Here is a 20,737-nt window from a genome sequence, read left to right on the forward strand (position 1 = left end):
TCTGCCGCTTTCCAGGCCGCTTCCCCACCGCCTGAAAAGGTGTCCTTGGGGCTTCATGCCTCAAGGACACCCAACGGCAGCGGGGAGGAGGAGAAAGGGGCCACTTGGCCTCTTTCTGCCTTGCGTCGCTGGCGCAGCCGTCTAAAGGTTTGCCAGCGATGCAAATTCTAGAAGGAGCTCCATTTCGGAGCTCCTGGGGCTGCAAAAAGGGCGCCCCAGGCACCCTCGCGCAGCACGAGGACATCAGGTCCACGCCACCCCATTTGGAGGCGGCGCATTCGTGACGTCCTAATGGCAATGCCCATCTGGAATGGGCGCCGCCATTTTGTACATACCGTGTACGTACTAGGGTTGGGGGCATCTGGAAGAGACGCCCCCGGGCAACCCTAGTACGTACACGGTACATTCTTTAGGCGCGTCTGTAACGCACCTCAGTTAAACTTTTATCTTTCATTTGTTTGTTAAGAGTTGTAAAACTAGATGAGGCTAATGTTGTACATGCTGTGACAGTTCCTAGCTTGGTTTAAGGCATGAATCCTCCAGATATTCTATATTACAATTCCCCTCATTTCTTATCACCGGCCAGATTGGGTGGGAACAATTGGAATTGTAGACTAGCACACTTGGAGTGCCAAAGATTCCCTATCTCTAATTGAGCAAGTCCCACATAGACTTGCCTTTTAGGGGGAAAGGCTGGCAAGCTAGGCTTCTGTTTAGTTCTTTTGGAAAACTGAGATTGCTGCTACTATAGTTGTTGTTGTTGTTATCTAGTTATATTGTATTATCATTGTGCATGGTGATTTACAAGAAAAAGAACAAGGAAAAAGAGTTCCCTGCCCTCACAATTCCTGGAAGTAATAAACTGGTTCCACCCCCTTTCTCCTAAGGTATCCTAATGTTAGGTCCTCATAAGTTGTTGAAGTACAATCGTCACCATTTCTGATTGTTGGTTGCAGATGTTAGGAACGGTACTCCAACAGCTAAGATTGATTTGTATCCATCATAGCGCAGGTGGGATTTTTAATAATAATAATAATAATAATAATAATGGAATTTATGTTAAGGCTTCACTTATAGGGTGGGGGAAAACATCTTCAAGCAAGCTGACAAATGTATTCTCTTAATCTTTAGATTCCAGACAGAGAATTCCTACTCCGTATATCATATATGGAGATTCACAACGAAACCATTCAAGACCTACTGTGCATTAACATTAGGAAAAAGAAACCATTAGTTGTTCGTGAGGACATCAATGTAAGTAAATCAAGGCTAGAGAATCTCCTGTATTATATATCATATTATAATATAGTTGTCCCTCTGTTTGTGTGGACTTTGAATCCACATCCCTCGCTTACTTGTGAGGGGCAAACGGAGGCACTTAAAATGGGGCGCCCGTTCACAGGTGTCCGCAGGGGGGCACCGCTGTTCAAGCCAATAGGGCTTGAATATCTGCGGGTTTCCATTTTCACGGGGGGGTCCGGAACAGATCCCCCATGAAGATGGAGGGATGACTGTATATACAAAAGTAGTGGAGTAACTTGGAAGATAAAATGCTGGTTGTTCAAAAATTGCTGGTGGCTACCCATCTTTTAATACTTCCTTGCTTTTTCACTAATAAACTCATGTTCTCAAAACTGATTATGTATTGCATTAGATGTTCTGTTAGTGCATTGCCTTAAATACCTTTGTTTAATCTTATATTGCTCACAAATAAGTCTTAATGCAGGGAATTTTAACATAAGTATGTTCTAAATCTAGTTTTAAAAACTCTTGCAGAGGACAATTTACGTTGAAGATCTGAGCGAGGAAGTGGTGATTTCCCCAGAGCAAGTGCTGAACTGGATACAGAAAGGCGAAAGTAAGATTCAGTATTTCTTTTGTGGCTTAATGTGTACAAATACATGTCTGTGCAATTCTGTGACATCAGAAGATCTCTTTGTATTCTGGAAAAGAGGATAACTCACTTTTGTGATCTTCTGTACAGAAAACAGGCACTATGGTGAGACGAAAATGAATGAACGAAGCAGCCGCTCTCATACGATTTTCAGAATGGTAAGTTCTTTTAATTGAATTTATTTTATTGAATTCATCCTGTCACAATATTACTGATCTGGCATGTAACTGGTTAATAATAACTAGTGATAATATATGTATTTATATCCTGCTTTTATTCCAAACTGGCACTCAAGGCAGCTTCCAATTTCAAAACTAATACTGTTAAAAGCACATAAACGAAAAAGTGAATGTTAAAAAGGAATTATTCAAATTACTGACAATATTAAAATGATTTAAAATTATATTTAAAGAGATAAAATTCAGTTGAAAGATAAAAAGCAATTTAAGCCGTTTCGTTTAAAACATTACAACATATATAGTATATTCTTTAAAGAAAACTTTCCATTTTAAAAACATTTTGGCTTTTATTCCAAAAACCTGCTGAAATAAAAATATCTTTGTCTACTAGTAGAAGGATGATTGTAGGGGACTTTCTGGCCTCCTTTGGAAGTGATTTATAGTGTGAAAGGCCTTTTCTCACATCCCCACCAACCCTTCATGTGATGATGATGGGACTGAGAGAAGGGCTTGTCCTCATCTCAGAGCCCAGGCATGCTCATATAGGGAGATGTGTTGTGCCATATAGCCTGGACCTGAGCCATATCGGGCTTTATGGGACATAACCAGCAGTTTAAACTGTGCCTGGAAACAAACTGACAGCTAGTGAAACTGTTCTAATAAGGGAGTGGTATGGTCCCTGTAACCTCCAATTAATGCAACTCTGTGTACAAGCTGAAATTTCTAAACATCCTTCGAAGGAGGAGTGCATTAGAATAGTCCAAATGGGCTATAACTAAAGCATGTACCACTATGGACAGGTCTGACATCTCAAGGAATGGACATAGTTAGTGCACAAGCTTTAAATGTGCAAAAACATTCCTGTCACCATAGAAGCCTGGACCTTGAAGTTCAAAGCTGAGTCCATGAGTACACCCTAACTGAAAACCTGCATCTTCAAGGGATATGTAACCCCCACCTAACACAGACTGAATCCCTATTGCCTGATCTGCCTTTCAACTGAACAGGAGCACCTCTTGTCTTGGACTATATCTCCCAGCATCTCTCATCATTGATTATGCTGATTAGGTCTTCTGGGAGTTTCAGGCCAAGACTGCACAATTTCCAATGTTGGTGTGCAGAGGGAGGGGGAATTATGCTCTCCATTCTACTTATAGAAGCAGTAGCAGGAGAACTGGATTTGATACCATCCATTATAACTAGTTAGTGTTCACTCACATGTCTTGGAGATTGTCAAACAGATTGTTTCTGAAAGTATTTATATCTTGCTTTGTATCCAAATATTTCCCGGCAAGGTACAGTTGTTTTTTTAAGAAAAAAATCACAAAACAGACAAATATTTTAAAGCAATTTAAGATAATTGGGGAAAACGTAATGTAGTGTAAATAACATTCTCTGAAACAAAAATCCACAACTAATCAAGCTGCAATTACTGGCCTCAAAGATTTGGTGAAAAGCTATGTTTTTGCTTGCCACTGAAATAAACCCTTGGGATGAGGTAAATGGCCTTCATATTTCTCCACAGACTATACCATAATGATAAACCGTCTTGTCAGCCTGTAATATGTGACAGTGTTAACTTGGCTCTGCTTGCTTTTTCTTGAAGATAATTGAAAGTAAGGAAAAAGATACTTCCAGCTCAAGCTATGAAGGAGCTGTAATGGTCTCTCACTTGGTGAGTTCTTTCAATAATAGCATTACAGTTAGAAGTTGGTTTGGCAGGGGAATGGTTTAACATTTCAAATACCGTTGGGTGAAAGGGTCATTCGTGTTCATCCTGTTTTATGCATGGATGTGTACAGTTCAATATCTTGATAAAGCTTGCAGGGGGAAAACTAATATGTTACTGAAGCATTTAATAGGAATGTTTCTCTATGAATATGGAGGCAGTTTTGCTATGGCATCTGGTCTTCCCTGATTGCCAGGATTGACTCAGCTGAGCTGGGTGATTAGCCAGTTTCCCCTTCCTCCTCACTGCACCTTTGGCAGAGGAAGACCACCATCCCTGAAGATGTACACTCTTCATTCAAGGGAATATAGTGCTACCCTCATATCTGCAGTACTGACAGTTTCACTTACCTGCATCCAAAAGAATATGGTTTCTAAGCATCTGGAGCTCCCCCAGGGCAACTCTATGGTCATCTTCTTCTGGAAATAAAGGGTTCACTATTATCTGCAATATAGGGTTCGCTATTATCTGCAACTCTAGGTCAACCTATGGAAATACAGGGTTTGTGTTATCTACAATTTTCACTATCTGTGATAAGTCTCTAGGAACGTATCCCTTGCATATAGGGGAATTGTGCTTTGCACAAGTCTGAAGCTTATTTGACAGGGTTTTGTTTTGTTTTTTTGCTATCAGTGGAATTTGCTTAAAAGGATAATCTAAATCACTATCTACATAGCTGAAATGCATTTACTGATACTGCTCTTGAAATGTAACAAGATAACAAAACAAATGACACACACTTTTCCCTAACCTCCCACTTTGTAGGCCATTCTCCCTCGACCTATTTAAGAAGGGGTTAAAAACATACCTTTTTCAGCAGGCATTCCCCTAATGTCCCCGACATAATTTCTACTCCCTCTTCACTGCAGTTTCACCTTGAGCTAGCCTGGAAATTATTTGTAGCTTTTAATGTATTTTTATTGCTGTTTTTATGTATGTTTGAATTGCAATCTTGTATATTGTAACCCGCCTTGATGTTTGGAAAGGCGGGCTAGAAATAAGATTATTATTATTATTGTTATTATTATTATTATTATTATTCTACATCTGAGGAATAAATTCATATCTTCTAAAGCATACTTTCTCAACACATTGGAATTGTTGTTCCAGATAATTTGTACTAAAATTTTGGAAATATAAAAGGAAATTTAGAACAAGAAAAGTAGCGTTCCAACTTAGTGCCCTCTAGTTGTGTTTTTGGCCATAACACCAATTATTCCAAATTAGCTTGGGATGTTGCTAGCTGGGATGATGGGAGTTGCAGTTTGAAAGAAGCTGTGCTAAGGTTGTTTTCTAAATTTCCTTCATTCTTTTTGCACTTCAAAAATGTTAGTGCTTAATAAGTCTTAAGTTCATCCCAGATGTGAAGAGCACAAATTGTCCTGCAATCAACTCCTGCCCACCTTCAGTTTGCTGATGTGCTAACTATAGCACTTCTGTTTCCCGGACTCTCTGATGCCATTGTTTATCACCAATAGTCAGTCTTCAGATCAATAGGAGAGTTAAACAGCTTGAAAGAAAACAGTCTAACAAAGTTCCCTTTGACTTTTCAGAATTTAGTAGACCTGGCAGGAAGCGAAAGAGCTAGCCAGACCGGCTCTGAAGGTATGTAGCGGCTATCAAATGAGATTTTCTAGAATTTTGTTATACTTCATTCTTTATCACTGAATTCTATCTTAATCATTACACTCGGGTTTAGCCATTATTCAGTGGAGTTCATAGCAATATAGAATGTATTTTTTCACTGTCTTCACAGCAACCTTGTGAAATGGGTAAGAAAGTGAATAGCTGAAGATCCCCTTCAGGAAGGTTCCTGGCTTGACTGAGAGCAATTGGGTGGAAGGAGAGGATAATAACTTGGGGTATATGTTCCTAGACAAATAGCTTTTGCTTAGCAGGTACAATGTTCCTGCTCTTTTCAGTGGTTTCATGTACATTAAGCCAAACTGGCAATTGTTAAACAGAACTCTCATGCTTCCATAGATTCTGTTTAATAGGATAATTCTAGATTGACTCTCCCCTCTAATTATTCATAGCTTGTTGTTAAGTGTCCTAAGCAATCTTGCTATCTTTGTATTGAAAACAAACATTGAAGGAAACCATAGCTTCAAGTTTGCAAGACCTGAGAAGGGCAGCTGATGCATAGGAATCTTGCAGGCTTCTTATTTATAGGGTCAACATAAATTGATGTCCATCCGGTGGCAAAGAACAACAACGATCATCTTGGTGGTTTTAAACTAGGGTTGGACAGACTCAGGGAAGATGTGAGTCAGAATGATATGCACCATTATATTCATGTTCTACTTACAGCCTTCTTTTGGTCAGCCATTGAGGTATAGCTAGATAGATCTTTAGCCTGATCCAGCAGCAGAGTATTCTTGTGTTATATTATCCACCTTGATTCCCACATTTGAGGAAAAGCAGTGTATAAATAAAGGGATGGAAAAGAACAGACTTGGTGTTTAATGTTTGATTACATCACAATAGAAAAACAAGCCTGTGAAAGAAGCTGCTTTTTTATAGGAGGTTTTTCTACATATTTTGTTTTAATCTCTAGGTATTCGATTAAAAGAAGGCTGTAATATAAACCGGAGCCTGTTCATCTTGAGTCAAGTTATAAAGAAACTTTGTGATGATCAATCTGGGTAAGAAGTCTTGTGCTACTAAACCCAAACTGTAGTCCAGTGGTGGGAACTGTTGGATCTTTATACAGTGCTCCCGTGCACTATATGCGATTTGCAACAGGAAAAATAATTGGTATGTGCGTTCATGTTACATGCACTGCCACGGGCACGCGCTGCATTGTTTCTAATGGGACGCGAGCATACATGGATTTCCCCTCATATGCTGGGATCCAGAACAGATCCCCTGCATAAGGGGAGGACTCACTGTATATTTTAGACTACAGTTCCCACAAACATTTGACAGTAATGATGTTGAGTGCTTTTGTATGAAGCCTTTAAGCCAAAATATCTGGAGAATCATAGATTCTCCAGCTTTGTCTCTAACATAACAGATTAATTCTTGGATCGCATTTTTCTTTACTAATCAGCAAGCCTACATTCATCTTTAAAATCCCTCTTTGCTAGTGGCTTCATCAACTACAGGGACAGCAAGCTGACACGAATTCTACAAAATTCACTGGGTGGAAACGCTAAGACTGTTATCATCTGCACAATTACTCCTGTATCTCTGGAAGAAACCCTTAGCACTCTTCAGGTAAAACTTTTGTTGTTGCTGTTGTTGCTTTATAAAGACTTCTTTTCTATTGTATCTAATGTTTTCTGTATGTTAATTTTGACCTAGAAAGGAGACAGTGACTTCAAGAGCACTTTTCCATATAAGACATTAATTTTATCCTTCAATGTATTTTGTGCTGTCTGGAAAAGCTATTAGCTTTTACTTTGATTTGCATTATTAGTTACACTTTCCCTTCTGGTTTGTATACTGCAGAAGGCAAAAGTATGCAGCCAAGTCTGATATAAGCCATTAACTTTATTCTTCAGTGTATTTTGTGCTGTCTGGGAAAGCTATTAGCTTTTACTTTGGTTTGCATTATTGGTGACCATTTCCCTTTTGTTTGTATACTGAAGAAGGAAAAGGTATGCAATAAAGTGTGATTTCAAAAGCTAAGTGGGTAGGGAAGGCAAAAGTATGCAGTCAAGTATGATTTCAAATGCTTTTTGGGTAGGCTGTGATTCCTAAGGCAAATGGGTGGATTTTTTTTGCTGTGACCTCCAAGCAGTCCCATATATGCCATATGTAGCAGTGCAGGCCTAAATGCCTAGAACAGCCTAGTGGCCTCCAGATATTTTGGTCTAGAACTCCTGTCAGTTCCATCCAGTATATCCAAGTAAGGAACTGTACATCAATACATCTGAAAGGCCAAATGTTCCTGCCCCTAGAGCATGGCTTCTTTCCAGAGCTAAAGTTCTGACACACTCTTGGAAGTCTTGGAATTTGGCTCTACTGATATGTCCAGTCCTTTAGGAGTGACCTCTCTGGAGGCAGCTGAAGGCCAGGGACAGCGTGGGGAGACCCACTCTGACCTCCAGCTGCTGTTGAAGAAGGATAAAATACTATTGTAGCCTAGAAAACTTAGGCATCCTGCTGCATTTTTAAAGTTTTGTGCTATGAAAGAGCATAATCCTGGAGGTCCCATTTGTAGTTACTATAATAGCAAGTGTTCTGTTTTGCAGTACTCTGTCATAAAATGGATTTGATGCAAAATGATTTCTTCTGACTTCTGCTAATGTGAACACTTGCTGTCTTGGTTCTGTGTACTTGTTTTTCCTAGTTTGCCAGTACAGCTAAAAAGATGAAAAATACCCCCAAAGTAAATGAAGTTCTTGATGATGATGCCCTTCTGAAGAGGTATCGTAAAGAAATAGAAGACTTAAAACGTCGCCTGGATGAGGCAAGTCTTCCCTTCAGTTAGTACTGGTTGGGGCTGATAGGAGTTGCAGTTTAATATCAATTCTTCCTCTCCTTACCTTTATGAAAACCTGTCCTATCTATTCCCACTTATTACATATTGTTACTTATATTTTGTTGTCATGTGCCTTCAAATCATTTCCAAATTCTAGCAACCTGAACATGACCCTGTTATAGGTGTTTCTGGGTATGAGAGTGTGTGACTCAACCAAGATCACCAGTGGGTTTCCATGGCCAAGCGGGGAATCAAACCCTGGTTTCCAGGGACATAGTCCTACACTCAAACCACAGCTCAAAGAATTCCTATGGTAAAAGCTAAGCTGTTAGCTGTGGGATGTGTGTCTTTGTCTGGCAGCATTGGCTGAAGGATGATGGAAGTCAAAATCCATTAAAGAAAAATTCAGAGATTAATTCACTTCTGGATTTGGGGTAGTTACCTATGCTGAGCAACCTAACAGTTATCTCTGATTAGATCAGGAGTGAGCAACTTGTGGGACTCCAGCTGTTGTTGAAATGAAACTGCCATCAGCCTTAGCCAGAATGGTTGATGGTGAGGAATTATTGGAGTTGCAGTTTGACATCTGAAGAGCCAGAAATTAATCCATGCTTTAGATGCATTTTAGTTGAGTCTGGCTGAATTGCTTTGTCACACTACATTTTAAAAAAAATTACATGTGTTCAGAAAGTATCACATCCAAACTTAAATCTATAGAATTGGCTAAGAATCTGGGTAGAGGAAATTCTGTGGAAAGAAGAATCAATGACAGACCCTCTGGGGCTTATACTGACCAGATGGTGCTGGCCCAGAAAATGAATGAGTGGTTTCATAAACACCTTTCAATCACCAGCGTATAAAGATGGCCCCTGGATCTACTGCAATTGCCCACCACTCAGTTAGAAAAACTTCAGTCTGACTAACTCACTTGGAGATCCAGCTACAGTGTGCCTGCGCCATGCACAAGCGCATTTTACACAGCTTTAAGCTTATGCAGAAGCTACTTGGGGAGGGAAAACAATGGCGCATGCCCCCATGGCGCACTGCTCTGCCACATGCACAAGCCTCATTATTTCCTATAGGGCTCGAGCATAGGTGGATTTTCCCTTACACAGGGGGATCCGGAACCGATCCTCCGCATAAGAAGAGGGCCCACTGTACTTTGAAAATCTGAAAATGCAGATGTTTTGGCCATTGAGACGGATGTATTTATTTTCAGGTTTCATCACACTCTCACACCAAAGACCAGCTCGCACAGCTGCTGGAGGAGAAGGACTCTCTTCAAAAGCAGCAGGAGGACAGGATAAGAGCACTAACTGAGATGCTTGTGACAGCATCTTCTTTCTCACGAGAACAAGAGTTAAAAGTAAGGAGGAAAAATTGAAATGGTTTAACTGATCTTGTACCAGAACTGGAGAAACTGGTCTTACTGTATCAGATGTAAGGCAGTATTCTGAGCGCTTTTAGTTTTTGTTTTAAGTCTAGACAATTTTGTTTTCTTTAGGTTATTGGAAAATAATTTTATTGGGCAAATTGTAGAAGAATAAAGCAACAAATTGTCCAGATGTTTCTGAGATCAAATAAGTTCTTAACAGTGCCTGTACATGGGGTTGGGCAGGTTTGTTTTTGATATGCCCCTTCATTTTGGCTCACATCAATTGCTGGGCAGCTCTCCAGAAATTACAATAAGTTTAGCATTCTGAACCACTAAAATGCTGTGCTCTGATCTTGTTTCCACCTCTTTTTTCTAATACATGTGCAAAGAAACTTGCTGTGTGTTATATTAGTGCACAGCTATGCATAATCTATATAGTATAAATATTTTGTTATGTGCCATCAAATCAGCTTGACTTATGAAGACTCTATATATGAGACCCCCCAAGGGACCCCATTATTGATTACATTCGAGCTGTGCTTCTGCAGATACATACCATTTCCAGCTTTGGTGTAGAAATTTTAGCAGTGAAATTGTAGTAAATAAACTCATCCCTCCACATTCGCTGGGGTTAGGAGCACAGGACCCCCGTGAATGTTGAAAAGCTGCAAATAACAAAAACACTATGTTTTGACCATAGAGTTGCTCTGGAGGACTTAGATCAGTGATGGCGAACCTTTTAGGGGTCAAGTTCCCAACACCGGGTATTACCCGGTGCCGGGGATGGGACATCTGCCCTCTGCCATTCCCAGCCTTCAGCTGCCTCCAGAGATTTTTACATTAATATTTACATTAATTTTCTGAAGTTTATTTCTGTTGGAGTTGTCAACCTGTCCAGTGAAGGGTCATCAGCAAATCATATTCTGAATAAAAATAAATATTAAAGGTCCAATTTACTTTAATTATTTTACATGTCTTTATATATATGTATGTATGCATTCACACAGATGTGCAAAATTTCACTTTAAGTCTTCCACATGACTTGATATTCTTTCTTTTCTATTTATTTTAAGACTAAAAGGAAGAGGAGAGTTACTTGGGCTCCTGGAGCAATAAGCCAGGATGCGGGACTATGTTTCTTGGAAGACCTTCCTAGTAGAGGCAAACGATTTAAAGCATCTTTCTCTTCTCTTCCAGAGATGGAAGAATGTAAGTGCTAGGGAAAAACTTTTTAAAGTAGTGCAATACCCTTAGAGTGAATTGTAGAGTTTATATAGTGCTAGGTAGGAATTGGTAGGACTTGTACAGTGTGTCATCTATCCAGAATCTATCATGATTGGCAGATAGTTGAACTGATACCAAAATGCTTGCTTTGAAGAGGCTTTATGATGTATCCTAGTTAACTGGCCTCAAATGTTTTTGTTAAATCTGTAAGGGACAGAGAGCACTAAAGGACTTTTCACTTAAGCAAGCATATATAATGTTTCTTTCATGGTTACTCTAGAGGTCTCATTCTAACACCAGGTTCCTGGCACTAGAGAAATCTGGCTGCCCTGCCAGTGTTAGCAGAGATTAAGGTGACAGCCTTTTCCATGTAGTAGGATTGTTGTGAGCCTGCCAGCCCTTACCCCTGCTTTTCATCATTTCTCTTTAAATGTTCATTTTAAATACAGAAAAAAGAAAGGAGGAAGGAAAAATAAGAGTGGCAGGGGAGGGGGGAGAAGGGAAAGGAGGAAGGAGAAAAACAGGATATAACTTATAGGGTATAATTTGATCAGTATTATCACATGCTGACTTTTGTCTAAATACAATTACATGTTGAATATCCCTTATCTGGAATTCTGACATACTCAGAAGTCCAAAATTGTCCACATGAGTGGCTGAGATAGGAACACCTTTGCTTTTTTATGGTTCACTGTACATAAACTTTGTTTCATGCCCCAAATTATTTAAAATATTATTTATAAGGCTATGTGTATAAGGTATACATGAAACATAAATGAATTTCCTGTTTAGATTTGGGTCCCATCTCTAAGCTATCTCATTATGTATATGCACATATTTCAAAATCCCCCCTCCCCAAAATAAGCCCTAAATCCAAAAAACTAAGCATTTTAGATAAGCGAGATTCAGCCTATGGTAATCCTAGCTAGAATTCATCAGTTCAGTCAATGGAAATTTAGTAAGTCAACGCCTATATCAATTTCATTGATTCAGTGCACTAGTTCTAGTTGACACTAACATTAAACCATGGTGTTCAAACGAGTACATGGTGCTTTAAGTGTAGGCAAAGCAGTGAGACCTTGGAAACAGTGGATGGTAAAACTTTATATTACCAGACTGAAAGCACACGTCACTTTGCTACCTGTATTTTTAGGAAAGTGCTGTTGGATTTCCATTTTGGTAATTATGGATTCGGCTATTGTGCTTATGATTAAATTCAAGGGCCAAGCAGTCATTTGGTCAATTGGGATGCCTACTAAAATCAAAAAGCCAGAGTGACCCCTACTTGAATTAGAACCCTCTTTAATATAAGAAAAGCATTCTTATATCTTCAGCTAATCCAAGTTCAAATGCATTATGTCCTTCATCCTTCTTTGAATTTATCTCAAGGCACTATTTTTGCATTTAAGCTTGTCATCTCTCCCTGTTTTTCCCCCTCTTGGTGAAATGTTTTCATGCTCAGCTATGTCTTCAGAGTTCTCAGACATTACAGCCAGTGGTGCACTACCTGAAGAAGAATGGGTTCCAGGATCTGAAATCAACTTTGTAAGTACTAGGTATACTCTTGTATAAGTTGATCTCATGAATTAGTCAAGGAGCAGGTTTGGGGGCAAAAGTGTGGCTTTTGATATGACCCATGGATAAATCAAGAGTAAAACCTAGGTGCCTGTTTCATTCTTTCAACCAGGCATTCAAAAAGGTGTCCACCACTCTGCTCAGATAAGGGGATGGCTTCTTTTTTATATAAGAGTTAGGGTACAGTTCAACTTTTTGATGGACTGCTATTTGAACTATTCTAAATTACTTCCCAGTAGTAATTACGACCCACATGTCAAATTAATGAGTTCTGTTTACTTATAATTTTAAAAGGTTGAAAGTGGTTTTGGGGCTGGAGAAAAGGACCAGGACTTTGTTGAGTCTTTGGGAACAACAACCTGGACTTCAAAGTGTTTGGGGAGGGGGATATAGGAAGAAAGTGGGGGTACTTACCACTATGAGTGGACATGGTCTCGAATCCCGAGAAGATGACACCATGGGGGGGGAGGAGCAGGAAGAGCAGCACTCATTCATGACACACATGCATATGCAAATAGAAACATGCCAAGGGAGAAAAGTATTTTGCAGGAAGAGACACTGTATCCGAGACATGCTAGAAAAAACTGCCAAGTGGGAGGGGGAAGAGAAAGAGAAGAGAGGAAAGAGACAACAGCCAATGTCAAATGGGATGGATAATCCTCTGCCCACAATGCTGGCTCCTGTAACTCTGAGGCCTGGGTGATGGCAGCAGCATCAACAAACAACAAAAGGAAACCAAGCAAGGGACCAATGCAAACAACCACCACAAAGCAGAGACAGGATCTTGTTCTCCCTGCACAGGGTCTCATGTTCTCTCTGAGGCACTGCTTCTCCTTTTATTCTTCCTTCCTCTGAGAGTGGGTATGGCTGCTCCTTGGATGGAGTGTACAGCTGCCTGCTTGCCTCTCTCTGTCTCTCTCTCCTCAAATGTACAATTTTTGTGCCTACATACATGCAGCTGACTCACATATATACACTCCTAGATGCCCAAAGTCAAGCTGACCACTCACTCCAAACTCACTGTTTCTTGCAGCCTGTCATCAGGCCACAGTGGCTTTATTCAAAGCCACTTTTGAGCTACCAATGTATTGCTATAGGAATAATAATAATAAAAATTATTTCTATTTCCCGCCTCTCCCTACAGATTGAGGCGGGATTACAGCAGTCAAGAGTTACAACAATAAAACATATAAAAAAAATAGCTTAAAATACATTACATAAAAATACGTCACTATCAATACAGTACGATACTATACGATGGTCGATTCTCTGTAAAGAGAATGCAATACTAACCAAAGTGAGATATTACAACAGGTTTGGAGGATAGGCTCACCGGAAGAGATCCGTCTTCAGTGCTTTCTTGAAAGCGTCCAGAGTGGTAATAAGACGGATCTCTTCCGGCAATGTACACCAGAATAAGTTGTGCATTAATATCCATGATTTTGATAACAAAAGGAAGTTTAACTAGGATTACAAACAGAAGTATTTCACAACTCACTTAGAAAATTTTGTTCTTGAGTACTAAAGACTTTGCAGAATCTGTCCAGCTGTGTGAAACCCTTGTAGAAGAGAAGGTGAGTCAATTTACTCTTTTGACACAATTTAATCTAAAGTTGTATGTAGAACCTCTTAATCTCTTATTCTTGTTTCTGCCTAGGATAATACTGTCACTGAACAATCTATGAGAACAAAATTAGATAATCTGAAATTGGAGAATAATCAGCTGAGATATGAGCTTACCGAACTGAAGGAGAAAATGTCAATTGAGGAGTTTGAGGTGCTTGAAAATGAGACTGCAAAAGAGCAAGAGGTAGGCATGTACTGTATCTGTAATTTGTTGTTAGCTGCCTTCAAGTTTATTTTGACCTATGGCAACCCTATGAATGAGAGATTTCCAAGTTATTCTATCCTCAGCTGCCATGCTCAGGTCTTGCAGGCTCACGACCATGGCTTCTCTGACGGATGTGGTATTTTAATTTTAACACCATCTCCTTCTGTCCCTAATCCTGCTTTACAGATGATAGGAAAATTAGAAACCCTTCTGTTTTTCCATATGTATGTCCTAAGAATAGCTCCTTCTCCTGAGTACAATTTATGCATCAAGACAATTGTGGCAAATACAAGTTTGCAGATAGTTGGTCTACTGAGAGCTTTCTTTGTCCTGAAACAGATGGGCCAAAAGTGCTGCCTTTGGACCAGTCTGGAGGTGTAGCATACACATGTCCCTGGATTGTGGTGAAGCTGTTTTACAGCCATCTAAGGCGGCCCAAATGTGGCTGGAAAAGGAGCGTAAAAAGCCAGCTTTGTGGCATCTAGTCGCAGTCCCAAACCAAACAGAGGTCATTCCAAGCTGCCAGTCTGCTTGACCTCTTTGTGATCCCTCCACTTTCTGAAGCATGATGTTTGGGCATAAGAAAGAAGGCATCTTCTGTGGTAGTGCCACATTGGTAGAGCTTTCGTAGACTTAAGTCTACTTCCTCAGCTTTTGACAAAAAGCTCACCTAGTCCCATTGCTACTTAGCTTTCCACAAGTAGCAAAGAGTTTTTTTAATATTTCAGTACATTTGCATTCAATTGATAAAACTGTGGCTTAGGAGAACTCTTGGTATGGCATAATATTAGTTTATGTTATATTTAGCAAAATATTTATAGCCTGCCTTATATCAAATATCGTCATTAAAAGGCATCGACATCAAAAAGTGAGGAAAAGCAAAGCTAAGTGCTAGCCACTTTCCAATGTGGATTACCAGCAGTGCTCTAATGCATTGTCATACACGAAATCCAAATAAACAGGTATTCCAGCTGCCCATATTGCATGGTAAAAAATCTAAAGTCTGTTTTAGAACAATACCCTTATTTGGCCAATGGCCACAAAATTGTGTGTACAAAAGTTTGTACAGAGACCAGAATACTGTGTGCAAGTTTTGAGTTCTCTAAAACTCATCACAGGCTACATGTGAAACACACATCTAGCCTGGTGAAGAGTTCAGGAGAATGTTTTCACATTATTTTGGGATGAATCCATATACGTATTAGGTTCAGAAATCTGCATTCCCTTTTTGAGTTCCCTCATGGAAGAAATGTGAGATAGAAATGCATTCATTCTGTGCACCTGGCAGTTCTACAAGTAGAATTACTGTTGACAGTAATGTTTGCTGTACATTACTGTTACATCCTTCCATTGTTCTGAATGGTAGAGAAGTAATAAATTGTGTAAATAACCAGATGCTGAGGCTTGTATTTCTTAGGACTATTGAAGGGCCTCCACTGTAAGAAATGCATAATCTCAGTGTTTACCCACAGCAACAATTGGGTTATTATCTATCCTGCTTGCTTTTGTGGTAGGTGATGGCAGGTAAGCTAAACTGAAGGGTGCTTCTAATTGCTTGTGCTATTTTGCTTCGATTGCTCCACAGATGCAACTAATGCATGAAATTTCCAGCTTAAAGGCTATAATTGCAAATGCTGAAGTTTACAATCAAGATCTTCAGGTGAGCTGGTGGTGGTCATGGTGGCAGACTTGCATGTAGTGAAACTTCACACCTGTATGGGCTGATATCAATTTTAGCCAATGCTTGGGCCAGAGTTTCTAGTTATGTAATAGTGCCGAACACCCATTCCACCAGGACATTGGAAAATGTACCTAAAAACAACATTCTGCTTTTGTATTTTTTTCACTTTTCTTTGTAGGAGGAAATAAAATCAAAAGATATGCAGCTGAAAGAGCAGGCAAATAAAGTGAAGGTGCTAGAGAACAATGTTGCTGAGCTTAAAAATCTCATGGAAGATGTAAATGCTGAAAATGGGAAGAGAGATAGGTCCTTCTCAATAGTAAGCATGAACTATTGTTATTTGATGAATGGCCTCAAAAAACTTTTCTCTTTTTTATTAATTTTTATTTAATAAATAAAATAAAATGTATTAATAATAACAACCAGATATAGATGATATTCTTCAATATTATAAAAGTAAAATTTAAATATTATAGATATAATGAAATAATCTATATCAAATATCTATCTTACTACAAGCTTACAATATGTGACTTCCTGTCCTCCTAGAACTGGTTCAGTTTTATACCTTGTAACTTATTTACCATCTCTATTTATTATCTCTACTTTTTTCATTTCACATTTTCAACATATTTTCTGTGTTACAGCAAAAGCGTATTAAATGCCACATTATTTTGCATTATGCATTATTTGCATTATGAATGCAATATACTAGAATGATTTCAACCTATTCTCTACCTTCACTAAATTATCTGGAGATCTATTAATTACATATCAAAAATGCTTTAAAATATTTTAAATCAGTGCACTGTATAACTGAAATAATTAAACCACTACATCTAAGTGACAATTAATAAATTAGCCTATTCTTTCACAGTTAACTTAAACTTTAAATGCTTAGATTCTCCCTTAGTTTTCCAAACTTAGAACCACTATCTGATAGGCCTCATTTTTCTTTCCAGTACAATATCAATTTTTCCGATTTTCTTCATGTCTGAACATTGATTCTTCCCTAATTATTACTGTTAACTTATCTAAACTGATCATATCATATAGTTTAATAAGCTAGTCATCAGTTGTTGGACTGTCACCATTTTCCCACAAAATGGGGAAAAAATACAAATGAAAAGAACTGTTTTCATCTGTGGAGGAAAATAAAGGTATTTGACAGGAGTACAAGGTCCTGGGGAGAATGTTTTCACATGTTTCACACATGTTTTCATTTTCTATGTGGTTCTGGGGCAAAAATTGTCCAATAGTTTGGGGCTTCTGGAAACATGGGGGGGGTTCTTCGGGGGCCACAAAAATGTATCTACCTTCCTTTTCTTTGCCCTTGACAAGTGTATTTTATCGATTTCCTGTTCCTGTTTCTTGTAGTAATGTTTTTAACTTTTATATTTGAATTTTCATTTTCTATTGTAATGTTTTTAAATTTTGTAAGCCGCCCTGATCATATCTATGGAAGGGCGGGGTAGAAATAAAACTTATTATTATTATTATTATTATTATTATTATTATTATTATAGCATATGGAAAGATATGGGTAGAAGGCTTCCAAGTTTAAAGAAGCATATCAGTGTTTGCCAATGCTTCCTGGAGGCTTTGTATGTGGAAATACTGTATTGTTCTTGTTTATGCAGCAAATACCAAATAAAGGGCTGGATGAAATGCAGCAAATGAAACAGTCTCTTAGTGATGCTGAAGCAGTGGCACTGGATGCTAAAAGAGAATCTGCATTCTTCAGAAGTGAAAACATGGTGCTGACAGAAAAAATTGTAAGACTTCTTCAGCTGCATTTGATGGCATTCATTACAATGCACTGTAAAACCTTGCATTACATCAAGAAAAATTGGTTATTCTCCATGAGATTGAAGGCACAGTACACAAAACGTGGGTTATCTCCTCGTGCCAACTCAGGCAGGCAGGATCTCTCAGAATTCTAAACTGTGGTTAACCATTTCTACCAACCGCTCTCTCCTCAGCTTTATTGCATAGTCCTGTTAACCAGATTCAGTCGCCTTTATTCTATTAACACTAATATATTATCCCGGTGGGTGGGGTGTGCCCTGTTCCTTCAGTCTCACAAGAACAATCATTCTCAATATTAACTGCTCACTTCATCCTCTTTTGACTGTCTACATGTAAGATCTACTGAGCAGATACAATGTTTGTATGTTGCCTTGTCAGTACCCAATATAAGCACTATGAAAGGCAAAATGCAACAACTATATTACACATACATGTTTCTTTGTCCTGATGGACTCTGCTGTTTTCCTAGCAGGATTATATAATGTGAGATACAGTTGGCTGTGGTGGCATAACTATATAGAGAGGGGGAAAGTAGTCCTGTTAGCTGGGTGGAGGGGATCAGAGAGTTACAGTAAAAAATATTTTTCTAAGTTCTGGTGAAAAGATCATACTACAGTGATACTTGCCTTCACATACATTTTTTTTCTTTTACATGCTTTATTGGCACATAAATGGACCTAGGATAATAGAATATTAATTCATTTCCATGTAGACACAGCTGTTGGAGACTTACAACAAAATGGAAACAGACAATGAATGTTACAGAAGGCAGTTAGAAGCTGGAAAAGTTACCTACAAAAAAATGCAGTCTGACTTGCAGAAAGAACTCCAGTATTACCTGCAGGAGAATTCAAAACTGACATCACTTTTGGAGGGGAAGGTTCCCAAAGGTACTGCAAAGCAAGAAGTGTTTACTCAGTCCTCCATTTAACTGAGCTAAATGTGTGTCAGCAAAGAAAAGTTTTATGAATTTAAATGGGCAGTGCTTAGGCACTCTCATACCTAGGATAGCTAACTTCAAGACCATGAGTGGTTAACGTGAAGCTCTCTAAATGTTGTTGGACTGCAATTCCTACCTGCCAAAGTCAGTGGTAGGGGGATGGGGCTTACAGTCCAACATCATTAAGTGGACCATATTGCCAATGGCTGTTCTAAAGTTTATGAGAGGACTCTACTTCAGGCATTTGAGGGTTTCTGTCCCAGATGTGGCTTGTCTGAAGCAAAGTAACATTTTCCATGTTTAAACATGGATCAGTTGGCCCATTCAACCAGTCTCATGCATGCATGTTGTTTCCTTCTTTCTCACCTCTGCAGGGACTTATTGCTCTGGCACTGTATCCTTCAAATTATCTATAACATTGTTACTTTGGGGGGCAACTTCCTCAGTGAGAGCTTTTGACCAATAATAACTTGGACAAGTTATGTAGGGCATTTGTAGCTTGGTTCCCCAACAGAGGGAAACAGCTGAAAGGCTGGTCTTGCTGTCCTCCCCTTGCTTTCTGTCATCTGAAATAGTCACCTCACTGTTTCATGGTAGGGCCAGCTGTATGGACTGGGGAAGATAAGTATAGCCTGGGTCATAAGGTATAGCCTGGGACAGAGAAGAGGAAAGCCTTTTCAGGTAATTCTTCTCTCAGTAATCAGAATGGAAAGGGTGCCTACTGTAACAAGGTATTTCACAGAAGTTGATAAGTATGAAGAACAAGAATTGTATAGGATAGTAAAACTTGCAACACAATTATTGCTGTCTTTGTAAATTTCACTGACAGTTTTTTTCCTTGCCCTAGACATGCTATCCTGTATTGAATTGGAAAGAAAGATTGAGGGTTTAAAAAATGAACTGAATAAAGCTCTGGAAGAGAATACTGCTTTAAGGAAAGAACTAACTGTGTTATCAGAGGCTGGCTCAGGACCTGACCTTGAAATCTTCCAGAAAGAGGTATAAAATGTAATAGGGATGGTCTGAAGCTTTTAAGAGTCCTAGCATGAGAAAAAGAGACATGGTTTTCAGAAATGTTCTCCCTCCTCCTCATGGTCATAATTGTTCTATTTCTCTCATTGCTTATCAGAATAGCTGTTGAACTGAGTTACATCCATTACACCAGGGATGGGCAACTTTGAATGTTCCTGAGGTCAGGTTTTTATCCCTGTAACTTTCAGGAACCACACAAACTGACAAAAATAACATGATAATAATGATGATAATGATAAATATTTAATTTTTAAACAATGTTTATATGGAAGTCTGCTTATGATTTTGAAAGAGTTGTATTTTTCATGCTAACATAGAATGGAACCTTTGTCATTCAGAGGAATCTGCATTCTTAGTACCTTGTTTCTTTATTCTGATTTATGTTAAACGTTCTGTGAATTTGTTCATAATAATAATATTAAAATATTTATTTATATCTCACCTCTCCCTTCCGGGATCTAGACGGGTAACAACAGTCTAATAAAACAGATATACAAAAAATTGTAAAATATCCCTAATCCCCTTAACCCTCCCTCCATTTGCTAAAATTACACATGAACATCAAAATACAATACAGTATCCCCCAGTACAATATACTTAGTTACAAATTTTGTAACCAAGGTTCGACACAGGTCGAATTATTTCAAGAGACGATCAGGAGAGGCAGAGGAAGAGTAAATAGATCAAGTTTTGTTAGATCACCTAGAGGTTATTCTGGGAAGGCCCGCCGGAAGAGCTCTGTCTCTATCGCCTTTTTGAACGCCTCCAAAGATATAATATGGCAGATCTCTTCCAGCAGGTCCTTCCATATTTTAGTAGCGGCAGCTGAAAAGGTCCTCTGGGAAGTCGCTACCAGCTTGGTTTTCTTTGGCTGAAGTAGGTTCCTCCCAGAGGACCTGAGTGCGTGGGAAGGATTGTATGGGAGGAGGTGTTCCTTCAAGTATACTGGATCCAAGCCATGTATGGCTTTATAGGTAATAACCTACAACCAACCTGACAAAGCTAAATTCGACCCTATTACATCTATATTGAAATCTCT

The 20,737-nt window shown here is 38.9% G+C and overlaps 1 protein-coding gene across 4 annotated transcripts in view; it reads left to right on the forward strand.

Moving 5' to 3' along the window:
* Positions 1-20,737, forward strand: part of CENPE (centromere protein E) — a 50,213-nt gene that overhangs the window by 5,494 nt on the left and 23,982 nt on the right. For 3 of the 4 annotated variants that reach the window (XM_089526041.1, XM_089526042.1, XM_089526043.1), the window contains exons 5-21: positions 1,132-1,254; positions 1,777-1,858; positions 1,985-2,052; positions 3,680-3,748; positions 5,356-5,407; positions 6,360-6,447; positions 6,892-7,021; positions 8,100-8,219; positions 9,451-9,597; positions 10,680-10,815; positions 12,293-12,375; positions 14,063-14,215; positions 15,822-15,896; positions 16,096-16,236; positions 17,558-17,692; positions 18,439-18,616; positions 19,514-19,665. In XM_089526041.1, the coding sequence (XP_089382167.1) occupies positions 1,132-1,254; positions 1,777-1,858; positions 1,985-2,052; positions 3,680-3,748; positions 5,356-5,407; positions 6,360-6,447; positions 6,892-7,021; positions 8,100-8,219; positions 9,451-9,597; positions 10,680-10,815; positions 12,293-12,375; positions 14,063-14,215; positions 15,822-15,896; positions 16,096-16,236; positions 17,558-17,692; positions 18,439-18,616; positions 19,514-19,665 (1,932 nt within the window). The remainder of the gene's footprint in view (positions 1-1,131; positions 1,255-1,776; positions 1,859-1,984; positions 2,053-3,679; positions 3,749-5,355; positions 5,408-6,359; positions 6,448-6,891; positions 7,022-8,099; positions 8,220-9,450; positions 9,598-10,679; positions 10,816-12,292; positions 12,376-14,062; positions 14,216-15,821; positions 15,897-16,095; positions 16,237-17,557; positions 17,693-18,438; positions 18,617-19,513; positions 19,666-20,737) is intronic. The other variant, XM_089526044.1, reaches the window with a different exon arrangement.

Source organism: Sceloporus occidentalis, unplaced genomic scaffold (genome assembly GCF_023333645.1).
Source record: "Sceloporus occidentalis isolate IW3139 unplaced genomic scaffold, rSceOcc1.0.p SCAF_5, whole genome shotgun sequence".
Classification (NCBI taxonomy): Eukaryota; Metazoa; Chordata; class Lepidosauria; order Squamata; family Phrynosomatidae; genus Sceloporus; species Sceloporus occidentalis.